The sequence below is a fragment of the Monodelphis domestica genome, chromosome 6, assembly GCF_027887165.1.
Source record: "Monodelphis domestica isolate mMonDom1 chromosome 6, mMonDom1.pri, whole genome shotgun sequence".
Lineage (NCBI taxonomy): Eukaryota > Metazoa > Chordata > Mammalia > Didelphimorphia > Didelphidae > Monodelphis > Monodelphis domestica.
Window position 1 is genome coordinate 87,708,985 of NC_077232.1, and position 20,482 is coordinate 87,729,466.

The 20,482-nt window shown below is 35.4% G+C and overlaps 1 protein-coding gene across 5 annotated transcripts in view; it reads right to left on the minus strand.

Annotated features, from left to right (window-relative positions):
* The window catches only part of TBC1D14 (TBC1 domain family member 14), a 147,839-nt gene that overhangs the window by 63,464 nt on the left and 63,893 nt on the right, over positions 1-20,482 (minus strand). The window contains exon 1 of one of the 5 annotated variants that reach the window (XM_007496772.3): positions 9,758-10,143. The exons of the other annotated variants lie outside the window; for them this stretch is intronic. Within the exon in view, the coding sequence (XP_007496834.1) occupies positions 9,758-9,760 (3 nt within the window). The 5' untranslated portion in view covers positions 9,761-10,143. Of the gene's footprint in view, positions 1-9,757; positions 10,144-20,482 lie in introns of those variants that run through there. 5 annotated transcript variants of the gene reach the window in all.

Sequence of the window (20,482 nt, forward strand, 5' to 3'; positions counted from 1 at the left end):
ATATAAGACCACTGTAACACTTATTCATTGGCATGTTTTATCTTTTCATTTTCTTGGACTGAGCTTCTGGTAAGGACTGTGCCAAATGAACACAATCCTCTCCCAGTAACAGGCAGTGTGGCATAATGGATAGAGAACTGGCCTCAGAGTTATGAAGACCTGCTTCAAGACTTGTCAAATATAGCTGTGTGACCCTGCACAAGTTTCCTGAGCTCCTAGCTCCATATAGTTCTTAATATCAGAGTTATAAGATGACTTGCTCAAGGTCACCCAAGCAGTAAATATCAGAACTGGGATTTCAATCCAGGCATTCTGATTTGTGGCAGAGTTAAGGATCTCCTGCACTGGTCCAAGGGGCTCCTCTTCAGGAGCCCCCAACCATGATGCAATCAAAGGTCTTATAAAAAAAATCTCATGGTATCTAACACACATTTAATAAGTATGTCATTAGGTGGTAGGGGAAGAGGTCAGGCAGTTAGGGGCAAATACAACCACAAAATGGGAAGATAACAGCTTTAAAGTAGTGAAGCCAGTTCAGAACAGCCTGGAGCCATTCAAGGGGAAAATGGTTGTGAAGTACAGCATGAAGGGCATAGACATGATCTACAGTGTGGAACACTTCTCAGAGTAGTCTGTGGCACTGGAATCCTTATTGTCATCAGTGGTAGACAGTAGGAAGAGGTGCCAGTCAACTGATTCCTGAAATTCTAGGTAAATGTAGTACTGTAAGGCAGTGTCACTATGGTTTACATTAGGATATATAATCCCTTCTAAACCTACCCAAAGTGGCATGCTATTGGTCAGTGGGGATCTCCATTATGGGCAATACACCACCAGAGCATCTAGTACCAAGGTACATAGCCTCTGCCAGGTACAGATGAACTCAATTACTGTAATGCAAATATCTGCCTTTGTTTTTTGAGAATGAGAGCTACTGATCCACTCAGGTCTTAAGGTTCCTGATGGAATCTAAAGAGGCCAGCTATCAGATCTAAACCTGCCTTGAGGCTTGTCCCATTTTGTAGATGGCCCTTGGTGCTCCCTTTTATATTTCCAGTCCCAGCTCCTTCTAGCTCTTTACCCACTCAGTCAACAGTGTCAGGCTACTGTGCAATATCTTAATCCATCTGTTGTGCTTTTTTCTACTCCCCATAGGAGATTAGCAAAGTATCCCTCAATTTTGTCAGTTAATTGCTTGATTGTGGGAAGGGGATCCTGATTAAAGAAAATAATCCCCAAGACTCCCTTCACCCACAGGGACATTGACCCAGTTTGCAGGTTTGTCCTGGAAGCTCTACTTTAACTTCTTCTTGTGATCCCTTTTAAGAGAAAAATGATCAAATTGACCTCTTTCAAACTCTCTCTGGCCAAATTTTTATTCTTCTGGTTCTGTGATATGGTACTGGCTTTATTAAATTTCTTGGGAATTAATTCATTCTCCCTCTAGCAAAAATAATGGCAGATTTTTTCAAGCTTTCAGATGTGTCAACATGTCCATTTCTCTCTGGAGTATGTCAAGTCAGAAACTTGGCTCTTCCACTTTTGCTTTATTCTCTCTGCCTCCTACATGAAGACTTTCTAGCTCCTTCATCTGTTAGTGCCTTCTTTGCCCCTATAAGCTTTTATTTATTTTATATTTCTTTAAACGTTCACATGCTGTCACTACTTAGTGCAATTATATAAGCTCCTTTAAGACAGAGCCTATTTCATTCATTTGCTATTTTATATTTCACTTATGTCTTTGTATCCCCAGTATCTAACACATTGCCTGATACATAGCATATGCATAATAACTTTTATTCACTGATTTTGTTAACAAATAAAAAATGAAAGAAATTCTTACAGTGCAATTGAAATACCTCTCTAAAAGAAAGGGAAAGGAGAATAAAGGAGATTCTAAGTATAAAGAAGAGAACTTATATAAAGAACTGCAAACAGTCTAGTTTGACTACAGCATAACACAAATGGATGGAAGTAACATAAAATAAGACTAACAATAAAGGGTTGTGCCATACAGGGAACTGATGGGAGTCCAAATACAGATTGAAGGATACCATTTCTCACTTTATTTCCTCCATGAATTTTTCTCTAGTAAAAGCAACATATATCTTCTTTCATAACAGGATGAACATGGAATTGTTCATTGTATGAATTGTATGCTAGAACATGTATACTTATATCAATATATCAGTGTCAATGACTAGGTATCTTCCTCCCAATTCTATAAGTTTTTCCATGAACTGTGAAGGATTTTCTCCAATTTCCTGCTTAAACTTTCAAATTTTGTCCAGGTACCAGGTCTATTTCTTGTTGCATTGAGAACTGCCTCCCTAGCTTGGCACAATCTTGCATAGCTCATTTCATCATTAAAGTCACAATGAGGGTCATTCTCAGGCCAGTGAACTACAACCCCCCTCCTCACTGGTAAGCTTGATAATTTTATCCTTTTCCCTTTTAGTAACTCATCTAGAAGATATTCAAAATCAATCCAGGTTGGATCAAATTGCCTGCATATTTTCTCTAGCTTTTTTATCACAGCTATAGGCTCCTCTTCAAAAGAAGGAATGTTGCACTTAAATGCCTCCATATCCTGAATGGTAAATGGTTTGCAATGCCTAATAGTTACTAACTTGTTCTTCTTAAGATTAAGGGTTGGTACTTCTCTTAAAGGGAATAGACTAGGGTTAGTATCTTCTTTCTTTTGGCTTTTAATTTCAGGTGCTTTGGTGGGAAAATTAGAAATGGTAGGAGAAGCAGTTTTAGTAAACTGAGAGAAATTTTATTCTGTTTGGAGATAGTTACATTTTGATGCATTATGATTTTAGTGATTTGAGAGATACTATCTTCAATTTGAGCAACTTAAGAGATAGTTTCATTTTGTTGCATTATAGTTTTAGCCTTTTGAGAGATACTATCTTCAACTTTGGAGATAGTTTCAATTTAGTTTCAATTTGGTGGGCAATAGTGAGATGCAATCCTCGAGCTATACAACTATAGTCTCCATTAATCTTAATTGCAATTGTTTCCTTTTCTTAGTAAGGATTAAACTAAATACTTGATACAATCCCATAAACAGTATTAACTGGAAATAATCCAAAACTGTGAGATATAAAATCTCAGTGAAAGTCCCAGGCTCTGGGAGTTATCTGAGGCAAAAAGGTACTACCTCCTTCACTATCCATACCATGATATCAAGCAACATAACGTTACACTCCTATCCTTTTCCTAATATTGGAAAGAACAGAAGATCAATAGATTAATCATATTCCTGAATGGCTCACCAGGCTATGAAGGGCTAAATTTTGGGCATAGGAGTTTGAACAAAAGTCAGTGAGCAGTTTATTAAATGCAAAACTCTTAGTTTATTATTAGGAAATACAGATAGTGTAAACCTCAAATTTCCTTAGACTTATAATTGTTGAAAATTTCACCATTGGGATATTTCATACTTGGAAAATTTCTTACTGATAGTCTATTGGAATGGGAACTCCATTGGCATGGGAGGTTCCTTCTCTTCCCTTCTTAAGATTACTTTAGGACAGAAACCCTTTGCTGAACAATGGAAAGGACTTTGATCTATGCTTAAGCATAGAACAGGAATTTCTTTGAGTCTTGATTGATTTTAGAATTGATACAATGGAGATACTTGGAATAAATCTCCACCCTATTCAGTCCTAATAGGATTGAGTAAGGGCTGCAGCCTAGATCAAAATTTAATTATTCCAATCTCTACCATACTCAAGTTAACAGGATTTAGAAAGGGCTGTAACAAAAGAGTAAAGATTTAATCATTTGAAAAATATGACCTTCAACAGACATGTGCAAAAGCCAGAAACCTCTGGGCGGTCCTGGGTTAAGCGAGAGCCTCCATTGACAGGGAAATTGATGAAGAGTGATTGGTAGATGTGAGGACTGAGGGGAGGCAACTTGGATGGTTTCCTTAAAGATAGGAGGGTCTGGAGACTCGAGGGGTGGTTGAGTTTTTTGGTCGGTGTGGTTCCTGGGCTCTGAGGAAGCTTGCTCTGAAGGAAGCTGAAGGTGGGGGCCTCTGAGACTGTTTCTCCATTTTTTGGACACGTGAGTAATAGGGACTGATCTCTTTTCTTTGCCCCAGCTATCTAAGGGCTTGGGCCATTTGGCCCAGCCTAAACAGAAGGGGTATTTAAGCCCTATTCCCTTCTCTCCCCTTTCTCTCTCTATATATATCTCTAATTCCTTTCTTGCTCCTATTGTAATTAAACTCCAAAAAAGGCTGACGGCTGACTTGAGTTTTTCATTTAGGAATTACATAGCTGATTCCTTGGCGACCTTAAATTAATATATATCAGTCTTTTAAAGTGATTCCCTTGTAACAATAGGAAATAGGAAGGAGAAAAATGGAAGTAATCTTAGCTTATAACTATATCCCAGATACCAATCCTAACTAAATTTGTATAAAAAACCCTAAATCTATCTGCCTTAGAAGGCAGTATCTTCTGCTCCTACTCTCACTATCTAATAATACAATCACTATCTACCTTATCTACCCAGGTTATTAATAATCAATAAGGCTATCAAGGCCTTAATTCTGTTCTCAGTCTCCAATCAGAGAGAGAGTCCTAGTAGCACCTCTCCCCAAGAGACTCAGAGGAAAAAAAAATCTTTTGCAACTCTCTCCAACTGACTAACTCTCCTTGGGCATACCCTTCTAACTGTCACTAACTGATAAGTGGCACAGCAGGGGGTCTCTTACTGAAAAATATTATTGCTCCTTTTCCTCTTAAATATAAAGAAGGAGAAATTAATAAAAAACTCTCTTAACAATCATATTACCTGCCATCTTGGGGAGGGGAAGGAGAAGGAGGCAGAAAGAACAGGAATCACAAAACATCAGAAAATGGTTTTTAATCAGAAAATTAAACATTATATCAATGTAAAATGTATATATGTAGTTGTAACAGAAATGTAAGGTTGTAGAGGAATTTGAATATCAGACTAAAAATTCAACTTTATTAAATATGTAACAGGAAACTAGTGAAGGATTCTGAGAAGAAGAGTGACATGATTCATTCTATGTATAAGGAAGATCACTGCAGAATTGTTCATGATGGATAGGAGGAAAAATGGGAGACTTAAGACCTTTTTGGAGCTTGCCTATAGCAATAATATTTGCAGGTAATAATGAAGCATTAGTGGGAATAGCAATCCAAGGACATGTATGGAAGACACTACAAAAGGAAATGAAAAGCCAATTCACTGAATGCTAGGAAATGAAGGAGCAAAAAGTCAAAGATATCACCTAGAGACTAGATGAATGATGGTATCACTAACATAAATCTGCAGAAGGAAAAGTTTAAAAAATTCAAGAAACCTCTGACAAAGGTTTAATTACTCAAATATATAAGGAACTAAATCAATTGTACAAAAAAATCAAGCCATTCCCCAATTGATAAATGGGAAAGGGACATAAATAGGCAATTTTTAGATAAAGAAATCAAAACTATCAATAAGCACATGAAAAATTATTCTAAATCTCTTATAATTAGAGAAATGCAAATCAAAACAACTCTGAGGTACCACTTAACACCTAGCATATTGGCTAACATGACAGCAAAGGAAAGTAATAAATGTTAGAGGAGATGTGGCAAAATTGGCTATGGAAGGGGGGGAGGGAAAGAACATGAATCATGTAACATGGAAATTTTTTTCTTAATCAATAAAAAAATAAAAAATGAAAAATGAAAAATTCAACACAATGAGCTGGGCTTGGGATACTTAAGGTATTGGTGCAATCCAAGTGAAAATAGCCTGTTTAAATGACGACAAAGTTCTACAGCTCAGAAGTAGCCTTCTACAAAAAGATGATAGCACAAACTTCAGTAATAGCTGAGACTGCAAAACGTAGGATGGGAACAGAAAAGGGCTGACAACACTCTTGGAGATTATTCACATTTAGGGGATAGGAAAAGGAGGAAGAATCCAGGCAAGAGGTTAGTCAGGACTGATTAGGGGCAGCTGATCAGATGATTTCCAAGTTCCCTTCTAGAGACCCAGGAAGGGGCAGTGTTATTGAAGCCAAGGGAAGACACAATGTGAAGGAAAAGGAGATGGTCAGCCACATCAAATGACAAGAAGAATTAGGCTTGAGATGAAGACCTTGGGTCTGACAGCTCAGAAATCATTTATGACTTTAAAGAGAACAGTTTGAGTACACTGATGAACAGAAGCTAAATTGCAAGTGGAGATAGCAATTAGGTATTGCTCTTCTAGAAATTAGCATTGAAGCTTAAAAAAGAAAGGAAAAGAATGACTTAAGAGAGCAGCAAGATCAAAGAAAGGTTTGATATAGCTTTTTTGTTTGTTTTTTTAGAATATGAACTCCTGAGGTTAGGTAAGCTGTCTTATTTTAGTACCTTCATTCACACTATTCCATAACTACAGAATGCCTACCATTTCCCTCATTTTTTGAATTCCTACTCATTTTCCATAATGACAATTTCCTCAAGTAGCAGGAAAACAAAATCAAGATTAAGTTAGGCAAAGAAGGTATGTTGCAAAGAATTAAAGCCTGAATAGATGGTTAAATAGTGGAAACACTGGGAAAAGGCTACTTTTTACTAAGACTGTGGTAGTAAAGAGAAAAAGAAATGAGACAGTAGCTGGATGCTATGTTAGGCCAAGTAAAGGTGGTTGTTTTTTTTTTTTAATTATTCACATTTCTTAAACACAGTGGTACAATTTGTATAGAATTATTAGTAATTTAACAACACTTGTGGCAAACCTTTAAACATACAAGTTCTTAAAGGTTCCTAAAGATACAAGATCAAATACAAATGTTACACCATTCAATTTAATATGGTTTTTTAAACACAAGTAAAGAGACCTTTAATGTGTACCTGAGATTATTCTAATACATTTTAATGAAAACAAGTTAATTCCTAATGCTGTGTATATGCTATTTTATGCTAATATGGACTGTGCTCAAAATTTGCTTTTGTCATAAATAATTAAGGGTATCATCAAGTCAATTTGATAAGCCTGAAACTAAAGTCTGAAATGGAATTGTTGCTACTAATTATCAACCATCTATATAACCAGACACTGATTACTTGTAATTCACTCCAGCTGTACATTATCTATATTACAAATAGCAAATCTGACTTTCTGCCTCTGTATCAACAAAATGCCTATCACATTGTTTATTAGGTCAACAAACAAGAAACTGAGTGTTAACTGTGAAAAATGAAAAGACAGTCTTTGTCCTTGAGTTCACAACATATCTGAAAAGATAGGGCTAATAATACATTAAAAGGAAGATGACAACATAAAGCATGTTAAATAAAATGGTTCATTCTCTAAGTGCTACAAAAGTTCAGAAAAGAGAGAAAGATGCTGTAACTAGTGCTAGGTCTAGAAGGATGAACAGGATTTAGACAAGTAGAGTAGAAAGGAAGATAATGTAGGTAAGAACAAGGAAAGTGAGTGCATGGAAGTATTCACAGGAAAAACAATCTGAAAAAAGTATGTAATACTTCCCAATGTTTAAAAGTAAAAATAATGCTAACAGTCAGAAAGCATTTTTATTCTAGACTACTTTGTTCAACAGAAAAGAAACTTATCAAATTCAGGAAAATACATTTCAAGGCAGAATGGGGTGGCCAAAAGAATACTGACTAGATTTGAGGCTCAAAGGACAGAATTTGCTATTTATCACCAATATAAAAACTCTAGGCCTCCATTCCTTTTCTGTACAATGTGACTTGATTATTTCTAGGTTATTTTCCATCTATATCCTATGATCTAATATATTGGACCAGGATACCAACACTACATGGAGTGTATCATGCTGTTCTAGAATGTAAGCATATAAGAGCAAGGATCTTATGATTTATTAGCAGTAGAGCATTAAGAATAAGAACAAAAGTACCTTATGCCCCTAACTTAATACCTAAATTAATGAATAGAAGATAAAAATTATGTTGTCCAAAGGGTAGCAAGCGGTAAACAGGAAAATGGGAAAGAAGACTATGCTAGAGAAAAGAAAATTATACTGGTAATAATCAAGTTCCAACTGTGATACATGGAAAGAACACTAAAAATCTGATTATTTTAATCATATTAATTTTATCTTCCTTTTTAAACCATTGGTTTTGCAAGAATCTGTTTTAGGAAACAAGAAGAAAGACATTAATTAGTACCTATGGCATCTAAAGTTATATTAATGTTTATTCTTAGCTAAATCATCCACAATATTAAAAAAAAACTTTTAAAATACCTTAATAAGGTTTAAAAATGTCTTTGGAATAAATTGTACTAAAATATAGGGAAGCACACCTGGTAGCTATTAAAAGATTCAGTTGGAAAAAGTCACTGACCCTGGAACTTGAGTGCTGAAGGAAGCTTTTTGTCATCCGATATTAAGGAATTATTTTTTCAAAATGTTTCACTTTAACAAAGCCCACTTTTTAGTTCAACATTTTGACATTTACTAAAAAATAATCACATTTATTTAACTCAAATGCTTTCAGAATCTATGGTCTTCTTTCTCTCTATTTTATTGGTCAAAAAAGCCTACAGGATCCTAATGAATGACTATTTCAAAAGACAATTGGAATTATTACTGAGGATTCATTTTACAATAAGCAGCAAGCACCAGAACATGGGAGTGGCCCCATGTTAAGTGGCTCAAGCTCAAAGAATTTTTTAAACATGTTCATATGACTATAAACAGCCAGTGTTTATATAGCAATGAAAATTTCCAAAAGGGTATATGAAGGCTGGAAGAAATAAGAGAGGAAGAGAAGGGGAAGAGAATTTTTGAGAAATTCTCACAAAATACCTTTTTTAATCATGCAATCAAACTAAGAAGCATCCATTAAGTGCCTACTATGTGACAGGCATTGTGCTGGGCACAGATACAAAGAATGAAACAATCTCTTCTTTCAAGGAGCAACCTCATACAAAACAAAGAGCATACTATTTAAGAATACAAGAATATACTAAACTTTGGACACTGCATGACACTCATTGCATCAATCTTTTTTTTTTTACAGTTTTAATTTTCTAAATAAATCCTGAGTTTCCATGACAAGTCAGCCAACTACTTTATCTTGCCTAAAGCCATGAGGAAAAATACAAGAATACAAACACTTTGACAATGTAATCGTACAACTATAAAGCCAGCTCTACCTATATAATACAAATGAGATCTAAGCCTTATGAGACTTCTCAATTACACAAATGACCCAATTAGAAGTGAAAATATTTTATATTTAAAGTAACATAAAAATACTTTTAGAGATAAAACTCGTAGTACCAATTAAATGGACTCTGTTCCTTATTTTTAAATATGAAATTAAAAACCCCACAATTTTCAGTTCTTTACACATGCAAGCTTTGGGTTAGTTTTTTTAAATGTCATCTAAGATATGAGGGAGGCACATGGCAAAGTGTACCAAGTCTCTAAAAAATTTCTATTGTAAGTATGGGTTAACAGAAATCAGACCCTATTTAAGGTGTATAAAATAATAAAGTTCTGATCAAACAGCCTCTGGTTTCTGTCCAGATGGAATGCTTCCATCCATAGCAGACAGATCAGTGAATAGCCCAGCTGGGTACAAAGAGAAAATGTCCTCTGGCTCTGCACAAAGGACGCTGCAGCCGGCCTCCCAGGTAAGCAAATGAGTATGGATGCCGATGCCCTGTGCAGGTGGCCCCAGGCAGGAACCTGCTGCTGCACACCCACACCCAAAGGCATTGTGCTGGTGGCTCTGCTCACCATGAAAGCTGTGGGTCCTCACTGACCATCCGGCTGCACCTCCATGGCCCCCTGCATCCCGTTAGGCACTCACTCAGCCACCATCCTCACCAGGCCAGCTGTACTCACTGTAATGCAATGGTGAGCCCAGGCCCCACTGTTCTGGGGCTACTGGGCCTGCCTCCCTCCCCTGGGCTCTGCTCTCCTCCCAGAATCAGAGCAGTCTGCATACAACTGAGAACGTGCTCTCCGGCCCAGAGAAAGCAGCCACATTAATCATCTGCAGAGGTAACACATCCAATCAGTTCTCTCTATTTTCTTCTGTTATGCCTTAATGTGACAAGCCAGGAACAAAGGAGGACAGATCCTGAAAACGAGCTGTCAGCTTTAGAATGTCATTACACAAATGTCCACGTGATTAGTGGAATTTTCCTGAATGACTTAAAATTTCAGAGCTGAGTGTCAAAAATAAATCAAAAGAATGGTGCTCAAAAACAGTAAATTTATGCTCTCAGTTAAGTCCTACTCACACTATGGAGTTTGTTTTCAAATCCTGATGCCCCTAAATCTTCACTGACACTACAGTAAGGCAAGGTACAATTACTCAAATTTGAATCATACCTTAGTTAGGATGGTTTCCATTTTCTTCTAAAACACTGAAGAAACCGAAGGCTTTCCTCTTTGACAATTTTTGGAAGCACAAGTAGCTATCTAGGAAAATTCACCTCACCCTGGGACAAGATCAAGAACACTTGTGTGTTTTTAAAAAAAATGACAACAGAGAAACCTTAAATTTTTCACAGAAAAGATAACTATCCAGCCCTATAGTACATTCACTTATAGTAGCTATATTTAAGTCTATATATAGTGTCTCATATTTAGTGTCTATACAGATTGTCACCAAATTAAGATTATTAACCCTCTCAGAGAAAACTGGATTGAACAATTTAGAGGTAAAGTGTTAAATGGGATTCGGAACAGGCTACTTATCCAAATCTAATTTCTCTGGGCCTAGATTTTCTCATATACAAATAAGGGATTTAGACTATGGAAGTACCATCTCTTTTTAAGGAAAGAATGATCATTTATTGGAGATACACTACTCAAGATGTGGGTGAACTGCAAGACATCTGAGGTCCTTTTCAGGTCCAGAGCCAGCTATTAAAAAGAGGGCATAAAGGGAATAATTATGGCTCAAGGGTACCGCATACAAGAGAAATCTCTTTCATATAGATGAATACACAAATAGAAATCAACTATAAGGCAGTGTGCCAATACAGAGGGTCAGAAAAATTGTGAATAAGTCTCAATCTGGTCAAATGGAAAGAGACACATCTAAATGAATAATGATCCAAATTACACCTCTCTAGTCTCTGAACTATCAATTGTAATCCAGAAAAGGGGATTAGGAATTGTTGTAAATTATTCTCTAAAGAGATTGGTGCAGGGGCAGCTAGATAGCTCAGCAGATAGACCTATGCCCGGAGATGAAAGGTCCTGAGTTGAAATGTGACCCCAGACACTTACTCCCCAGCTGTGTGGACTTTGGCAAATCGCTTGACCCTAAGTGCCTAGCCCTTACTTGCTTTTCTGCCTTGGAGCAGATCGTTGGTATCAATTTTAAAACAGGCCATAAAGTTTTGTTTTGTTTTTAAGAGACTAGTTCAATTGCCAATATGGCCAACAAAACATTGGCCATTATTAGGAAGAATTTGGGGGGGAGGGAGGAACAGAATTGTTCTTTTAGCTAGGATCAGAATCTTAGTGAGCTTGAATGTGAAATCCTATATGTAGGACTAAGAAATGAATTTCTAACAGATAATACTACTTGGAAAGTTTTAAACAATGATAATAAAAATTTTAGATTTGGAATTTCAGAACAAGACCTAACAGACATAATCCACATCCTCTACAAATAAGGAAACTGGGATACAGAGAGACTCTGACTTCTGTTCACTGGAAGAGCAGGGACCAGGAAGGCAAGCTCTTCTCACACCTATCCTACTACTTCCTCTTTGATACACAAATAGGGAATGGAGTACTGACAAATAACAGATATCAGCATTAGGCCAGAGGTGTCAGATAGCAAAGGTAGTGAAGGAGGAACAAAAAAAAGGGGTAGGTATGGGGGGGGGGGGGAGTGAAGGCTAGGGATAGATTAAAAAACTAACAGTGTCTGAGTAGTATTTATTCTGTGCCTGTGAGCAAAATAGCATAATAGCTCCTTCTCTAATGTCCAAATCCAAGGTTTTAGCCAGGTATAAATGGAGTACAGAGAGGCAGACATTTTAAAAAATAAGGAAGATATCTTAAGCAATAGATAAAAAATATTCATAAATAGACAGCACAAATGAGAAGTCCTGACAGTAAGACTGAGCAACAAGAGGCAACTAGTTTGAGGGAACTCCTTTGCCAAAAAAACTCAAATAGGTCAAGAAATTCCCAACACATTTAAGTCTTCAGAACTCCTTAGTCTGATATTCAAGTATGATACTGATCTGCCACTTTTCTCGAACTATTCCCAATGTTCTGCCAAAATGGACTACTTAACATTTTACAAATATACCCTATGCTTTCTCATCTATACATTTATATTCTTAAAATATATTTTTATTCATGTATTTTGTTTTCACATCACTTAAATTCCCCCTCTACATCCTTGCCAGAGAATGATCCCATATAACAAAGAATTTTTTTAAAGGAAAAAAGAAAAAAAATCAGAAGAAACAGTCACTACATCAAACAACAACAACAATCTAACAATATATGAAATGCTCCACACCCATAAACCTCCCATCTCTGAAAGAGGGAAGATGTCTTCTCATATCTCTGCTTTGGGGCCATATATTTGTTTACTGTAATTTTGCAACATCAACTATCTTGGGGTTGATGTTCTTTCCATTTTTTATGTCATTAACCTATACCATCAGCTATTCCCTCTACTTGGAAAGCTGTCCCCATTTAATACCTCTACATCTATCAAAATCCTGTTATATCCCAACATGAATGCCATCTCATTAATAGCCTTTCAAGATGTGGATAAGTTGAATATACAAAGAGAAAAAGTCTTCATTATAGCAAGCATCTTGTTGTGTTTAATCCTCAAAGTCAGAGACAAACATCTTAGTCTGTTAGTTTGTTCTGTCCTGTCTCACACTACCATGCAATTGATAATTCAAAATAGTCACAATGTCAATAAGTTAATGTACTTCTAAACAAGATTTTGTTTGGCAAATAAAACACATGCCAACATGTTGGTATAAGAAACATATACCACTGTTTGTTTTTTTTTAAAGTAGACACTACTCCCATACAGTAGAATGTGCAAGCATAGGTTTGATTAAGTAATTTGAAATCAAATAATGCAACCAAGGTCACATAGGCTTTATGCTGTACATCAATGAAAATTTACCTTCTATCAGTGAACAATGATCAAATAATCATTGCATCAAATCTACCTAATCCCAAAACATTATAAAACAATTTTCTGTTAATAGTAAGAATTGTTATTCATAATTCACATGATTGCCCTGTGCCTCAGTAGGCCACTTTCAGTAGCCAATGGGAAGCCATCTTATATTCCTAGATTTTTTTTTAGGTTGACACAGAGTTAAATTTCCAGCAAATAGTACTACTGAAGATGAAGATTTTGAGTGAAATCTCATCTATTAGGTTTTAAGATATAATATGACTAATAGCTTTGAGAAAGCTTAGGAGAAGTTCTCTTCCTATCAATGATTCCCATTAATATACAGCAAGGTAACTCTAAAAATTGGTGAGATATTCCCATGGTACCTAAAGCATTTGGATAGAGTTAGGATCATTTCTTAATACCGAACAAAGAGTTTCTCTGCACAGAGAAAGTGTTTAATAAATGGTTTTTTAATTGAGTTCTAAGGTTTACAGACTCTTACAACTGGAAAAGAACTCAGAAATCACCTAGTCCAAACTACACCTAAAAAGGAATACACTATACATTTTCAAAATCAGATTATTTAGTCTTTGCTTGAAGATTTCTAATGAGAAGACAATCACTATTATTGTTCAAAGGCACAGCACTTTTAAATAGGAGCTATTTTGTTTCATTTCAAAATTTTAAATTTAATTTTTTATCATGTACATCTTCAAATATACAGGCATCCTATCCCCATCATGACTTTCTGCATTGTTGTTTCAATATAGGTTGGCGTAATAAATATAGAGAAAGGGAGATGCATTTTCATATCTCTTCTTTGGTGAGTCTCTCAATTTTCAATGCTTAAAATCAAGGCTTAGCCACAAATCTACGAGAGAAAAAGAAATTTACAGATGCAGGAAAAGAAAACTATACTTAGGTACATATAAGTAGATAAGGGAGAAAGACAAACACTCCAAGAAACAGAGAGACAGAAGGAGAAATGCCCAGATAAAAAATATACATGGGTAGACAGATGGAAACAGAGACAATCATAATGGGCAGGTCATAAACCAGAAAACAGAGATATTTTGGGTTATTGTTCATTTGAATGCTTCTTTTTGCACCTAACCAGATGTGAGATTTATCCATAATTTTTCTGCTCCTTTCTGTTGGCACAGTCTTGTAGTTGGCTTCCACTGAGGCATTCATCTATATGAAAGAGCTTACTCTAGATCAAGACTCAATCTTTGTGCCTACAACTTGTACACGTCTCATATTTCTGCTCACTGGATTAAAATGAGTATGATCTCTCCTCCACTTGACAGCCCTTTAAATAACTGAAGGTAGCTAAGTCTGAAATGTCACCTAGGTTCTTTTCCAAGATAAACTTTCCCACAGCCTTCAATTGACTCTCCTGAAGCATAATCACAAACCCCATCACCATACTAGTTGCCTTGTCAGGATGTTCTTCAGCTTATTGATTTCTTTCCAAAAACATGGAATCTAAAACTGAACAATATACTCTAGATATGGCATGATGAAGACATAAACAAGACTATAATTTCTTTTATTCTACCTGCTATTCCTCTCCTCAAAATTTTAAAATTTTCATTAAAAAATTATCAAGTTAAATATTAGCCAACATGCATACTTCCACAAACAGCAAAGAAAGACTATTTTGTAAAACCATATCTATTACAGCTTGGCTTTTTAAAGTATCTATTAAATTTTTTAATGTACTTTCATATTATATTTGTGAATGAAAAGCTTGTCAGTTTTAAATATATAAACAGATAACATAAACAAAACCAGAAAGTGATTTCAACAAAAATTCATTGCATTATGTCAAATATCAACACAAGTCTAACATTGAAAAAGAAAACTTGCCACTTTGGAGCTCAGTAAACAGCTTTTGACAATATTTCAAAGATTTGATTCTCTGTTTCAGAGAACACATTTCTTTTTTAAAAAAACCTAGGGAGTGAGGCAGAGCCAAGATGGTGGTTTAGTAGCAGGAAAAATTTGGAGCCTCTTAGGAATTTCTTCCAAACTGATCATTACAAAGAGTCTCAAAAGGACAAGATCAAAACAGGACAAGTAAAGGGGCTCTTCCAATGGAAGAAGTGTGAAAGGTAGGCTGTGAGAGGTGATTCCCATGCTATAAGAGGGCAAAACTGCACAAAGGACTACCCCTACCCCCACCTCCTTGACAGTGAGAACTAGGGCTGGGAAGTTTCCATATTCTTGGGAGCTAGCTGAAAGTACCGCAAACTTACCCCTGAGGGCTGTGCCAGACCTGGGCAGTGAGACTCAGGATAGCAGGGAGCTCCCCCCCATTCAGCAGCAGCTGAAGAAGATAGCCTTAGGGCAAAACACAGTACAGTGTGCTACACTATAGACCCAACCTTGAAAATACCAGTCATCAGAGGTGGGGCTCAAAGTTGCAGCAGGAGCAGGAAGAACAGCAGCAGCAGTGGAAGAAGACCACACAAAGGACATTACAGATCTACCTGACCTCACTCAGGCTTCTGACAGGAAAAGGAAGCCCTTCAAGACAGAAGCTAAAAAATCAATGACCACCAACATACATAAATCTCAATCTTCTAGTGGCAAAAGGAATAAGCAAAAGCAAGATTGACCCTGGAGAATTTCTATGGAGAAGAAGAGCAAAATACAGAAGCAACAGTGTAGAATGAGAAACAAGCAAACACATCCAAACATTCCCCCCAAAATGGAAACTGGTTACAAGACCTGGAGGAAATCAAAAAGGAGTTCAAGAACCAAGTAAGAAAGATAGAAGAAAAATGAGAAAAAGAAATGAAAGTAATATGAAAAGAAAATAACAGCTTAGAAGACAAAATTGCCCATATGGAAAAAGAAGCTCAAAAATCAAATGAAGTAATAAGCAAATTAGAGGCAGAATTGTCCTGCTGGAAGTCATGAAAAGCAGGATAGACAAAACTGAAAAGGAAAAATTAAAAGATCATGCCTGAAAATCAGTCTTTAAAGACTAGAACTGGACAAGTAGAAGCTAATGATCTCACAATAAAGCAAGAATTAATAAAGCAAAATCAAAAGAATGACAAAATAGAAGGAAATGTGAAATATCTCACTGAAAAGACAACCGACCCGAAAAACAGATCTAGGAGAGACAATTTGAGAATTATTCAACTACATGAATGCACAGAACAACAACAACAAACAAAAGCCTTGACATCATATTACAAGAAATTATCCAAGAAAACTATCCTGATATTCTTGAATAAGAGGGCAAAATAGACTTTGAAAGAATCCACAGATCATCCCCAACATTAAATCCCCAAAAGACAACTCCCAAGAATGTTATAGCCTAATTCAAGAGTTTCCAGGCTAAGGAGAAAATACTGCAAACAGCCAGAAAGAGACAATTCAGATATAAAGAAGCTCCAGCCAGTATTACACAAGATCTGGCAACTTCCACACTAAATGACCACAAAGCTTGGGATATAATAATCAGGAAAGCAAGAGAATTGGGTCTACAACCAAGAATCACCTACCCATCAAAACTGACTAAATACTTTTAGGTGAAAGTATGGGCATTTAATAAAATAGAAGACTTCCAAACATTCCTAAAGAACAGAACTAAATGGAAAATTTGATGTCCAGATACAAAATTCAATAGAACCAAACCATAAAAAGGGGGGGGGGGGTTTAAGGGCTTCAATAAGATCAAATTGATTACATTCCTCTATGGCAAAAGGATATCTGTAATTCTTAAAATTGTTTTCATTATCATAGTAGATAGAAGAAATATTCCTAGGCAGAGGTTGTGGTAATAAACAGCTTAACCTGATAAAAAATATGAAAGCAGAAACAAAAAAGAAGATAGTACTAAGAGAAATTCAAAAGAAGATGTAAAATAAGCAAGGGAGGGAGAAGAATGGTATTATAGGAAGGGGAAGAAGAGAGTGGTGGCAGGAAATACTTAAACTTTACTCTTAGTGGAATCAGTTCTGGGAGGGAAGAACAGCCACAATAATTGGGGTATAGAATTCTATCTTATCCTACAGAGAAGTTGAAAGGGAATAAAGACGAGGGGGGTGAGGGTTGAGGAGTATTAAAAGGGAGAGAATGGTTGGGGGGTGGCAATTAATAGATATTAAAGAGAAAGAAGAAGGGAACAAGAAGGGAGGGGTTGGGAAGGAAAGTAAAATAAGGGTGGGTAAAAGGAGGACTGATTAAAAGCAAAACACTGGTGTCAAAGGAAATAGTGAAAGAAGAAAGAGCAGGACTAGAAGAGGAAATCAATACACAGGTGGTAATCATAACTCTGAATGTGAATGAGATGAACTCATACATAAAATGAAACCAGATAAAAGAGTGGATTAAAAACCAAATCCTACCATATGTTGTTCGCAAGAAACATACATGAGGCAAGTAGACACACACAGTGTAAAGATAAGAGGCTGGAGTAGAATTAATTGGGTGTCAACTGAGAAAAAGAAGGCAGAAGTTACAATTATGATATCTGACAAAGCTGAAGTAAAAACAGATTTAATTAAAAGATATAAGGAGGGTAATTACATTCTGATATACAAACAATGAAGAAATATCAGTACTCAACATGTATGCACCAAATAATATAGCATCCAGATTTTTAAAGGAGAAACTATTGGAGCTTAAGGAGAAAATAGATAGTAAAACAATACTAGTGGGAGACCTCAAGTAAGAAATATGAATGAAATCTTAGAAAAATTAGAGTTAATAGATATATGGAGAAAAGTAAACAGGAATAAAAAGTAATATACCTTCTATTCAGCAGCATTTGGTACATTTACAAAGACTGACCATGTACTAGGGCATAAAAACATTGCAAACAAATGCAGAAAAGCAGAAATAATAAATGCAACTTTTTCAGTTCATAATGCAATAAAAATTATAATTAGTAAGGGTACATGGAGAGGCAAATTAAAAATAAATATGATTCTCCATAACTGGTTGGTAAAAGAACACATCATAGAAATAATTAATGATTTCATTGAAGAGAATGACAATGAGGAAACTACATATCAAAATTTATGGGATATAGCAAAAGCAGTACTCAAGGAAAAATTTATATCCCTGAGTGCCCATATTAACAAAAAAGAGAAAGAGGAGATTAATGAATGAGGCATTTAACTAAAAAAAAACCTAGACAAAGAACAAATTAAAAACTCTCAGATAAAAACCAAATTTGAAATCCTAAAAATCAAAGAAGATATTAATAAAATGGAAGTAGGAGCTGGTATTTTGAAAAAACAAATAATGGATTGGTTAATCTAATTAAGAAAATCAAGAAGAGAACAAAATTAATAGTATCATAAAAGAAAAGGGTGTTCTCACCTTTAATGAAGAGGAAATTAAGGCAATTATTAAGAGCTATTTTGCCCAATTATGTGACAATAAATATGGCCATCTAGGTGAAATGGATGAATATGTACAAAAATATAAATTGCCTAGATTAACTGAAGAGGAAATAGAATATTTAAATAATCCCATATCAGAAATTGAACAAGCCATCAAGGAACTCCCTACAAAAAAATCACCAGGGCCAGATGGATTCACAAGTGAATTCTATCAAATATTTAAAGATCAATTAATCCAAATACAAACTATTTGACAAAATAGGCAAAGAGGGAGTCCTACCAAATTCTTTTATGAAACAAATATGGTACTGATTCTCAAGCCTGAAAGACAAAAAGCAGAGAAGGAAGACTATAGATCAATATCCTTAATAAATATAAATGCAAAAGTCTTAAATAAAATACTAACTAAAAGGCTACAGTAAGTTAGCACAGGGATTATCCACTATGACCAGGTGGGATTTTAACCAGGGATGCAAGGATGATTTAATATTAGGAAAACCACCCACATAATTGACCATACTAACAATTAAACTAATAGAAACCACATAATTATCTCAATAGATGCAGGAAAAACCTTTGACAAAATGCAACACTCATTCCTACTGAAAACACTAGAAAATATAGGAATAAAAGCCCCTTTCCTCAAAATAATGAACAGTATTTATTTAAAAACCATCAGCAAGTATCATCTGCAATGGGGATAAGTTAGATGCCTTCTTATAAGAAGAGGAACGAAGCAGGGATGCTTACTATTTAACATTGTACTATTAATGCTAGCAGTAGCAATTAGAGAAGAAAAAGAAATTGAAGGGATCAGTGTAGGCAATAAGGAAACTAAACTATCACTCTTTGCAGATGAAATGACAGCATATCTAAAGAATCCCAAAAAATCAACTAAAAGCTAGTATAAATAATCAATAACTTTAGCAAAGCTGCAAAATAAACCCACACAAAATCATCAGCATTCCTATATGTTTCCAACAAAACCCAACAGCAAGAGTTAGAAAGAGAAACTCCATTTAAAATCACCCTAGACAAAATAAAATACCTGGGAATCTACTTGCCAAGACAAACACAGGAATTATATGAACCTAACAACAAAACACTATTTACACAAATAAAATTGGATCTAAATAATCAGAAAAACATTAATTCCTCATGGGTAGCATGAGCTAATATAATAAAAATGACCATCCTATCCAAATTTAATTTACTTATTCAGTACTATACCTATTAAACTACCAAAAACTTTTTTATAGAATTAGAAAAAAAAATATTACAAAGTTCATCTGGTAGAACAAAAGACCAAGAATATCAAGGGAAGTAATGAAAAAAATGTGAAGGCTGAAGGCCTAACATTACCAGATCTTAAACTATAATATAAAGCTGTGATCATCAAAACAATATGTTACTGACTTAGAAACAGAAGGGTGGATCAACAGAATAAACTTTGGGCAAATGACAGTAGCAAGATAGTGTTCTACAAACCCAAAGATGCCAACTTTTGGGACAAGAACCCACTATTTGACAAAAACTGCTGAAAGAATTGGAAAACAGCACAGGAGAAATTAGTTTTAAATCAACATCTCACACCCTATCATTCAGAATGGGTAAATGACTTAAATATAAAGAGGGAAAATCATAAACAAATTAGATGAACATTGAATAGTATACCTGTCAGATCTATGGGAAAAGAAGAAATTTAAGACCAAGCATGAGATAGAGAACACTACAAAATATAAAATGAATAATTTTGATTATATTAAATTTAAAAGTTTCTGTACAATGAAACCTGTGCAACCAAAATTAGAAGGGAAGCAATTGGGAAAAAATCTTAATAACAAAAACCTGAGACAAAAATCTAATATTTCAGATTTATAAGGAGTTAAGTCAATTGTACAAAAAGTCAAGCCATCCCCCAGTTGACAAATATCAAGGGAAATGAATAGGCAGTTTTCAGATAAA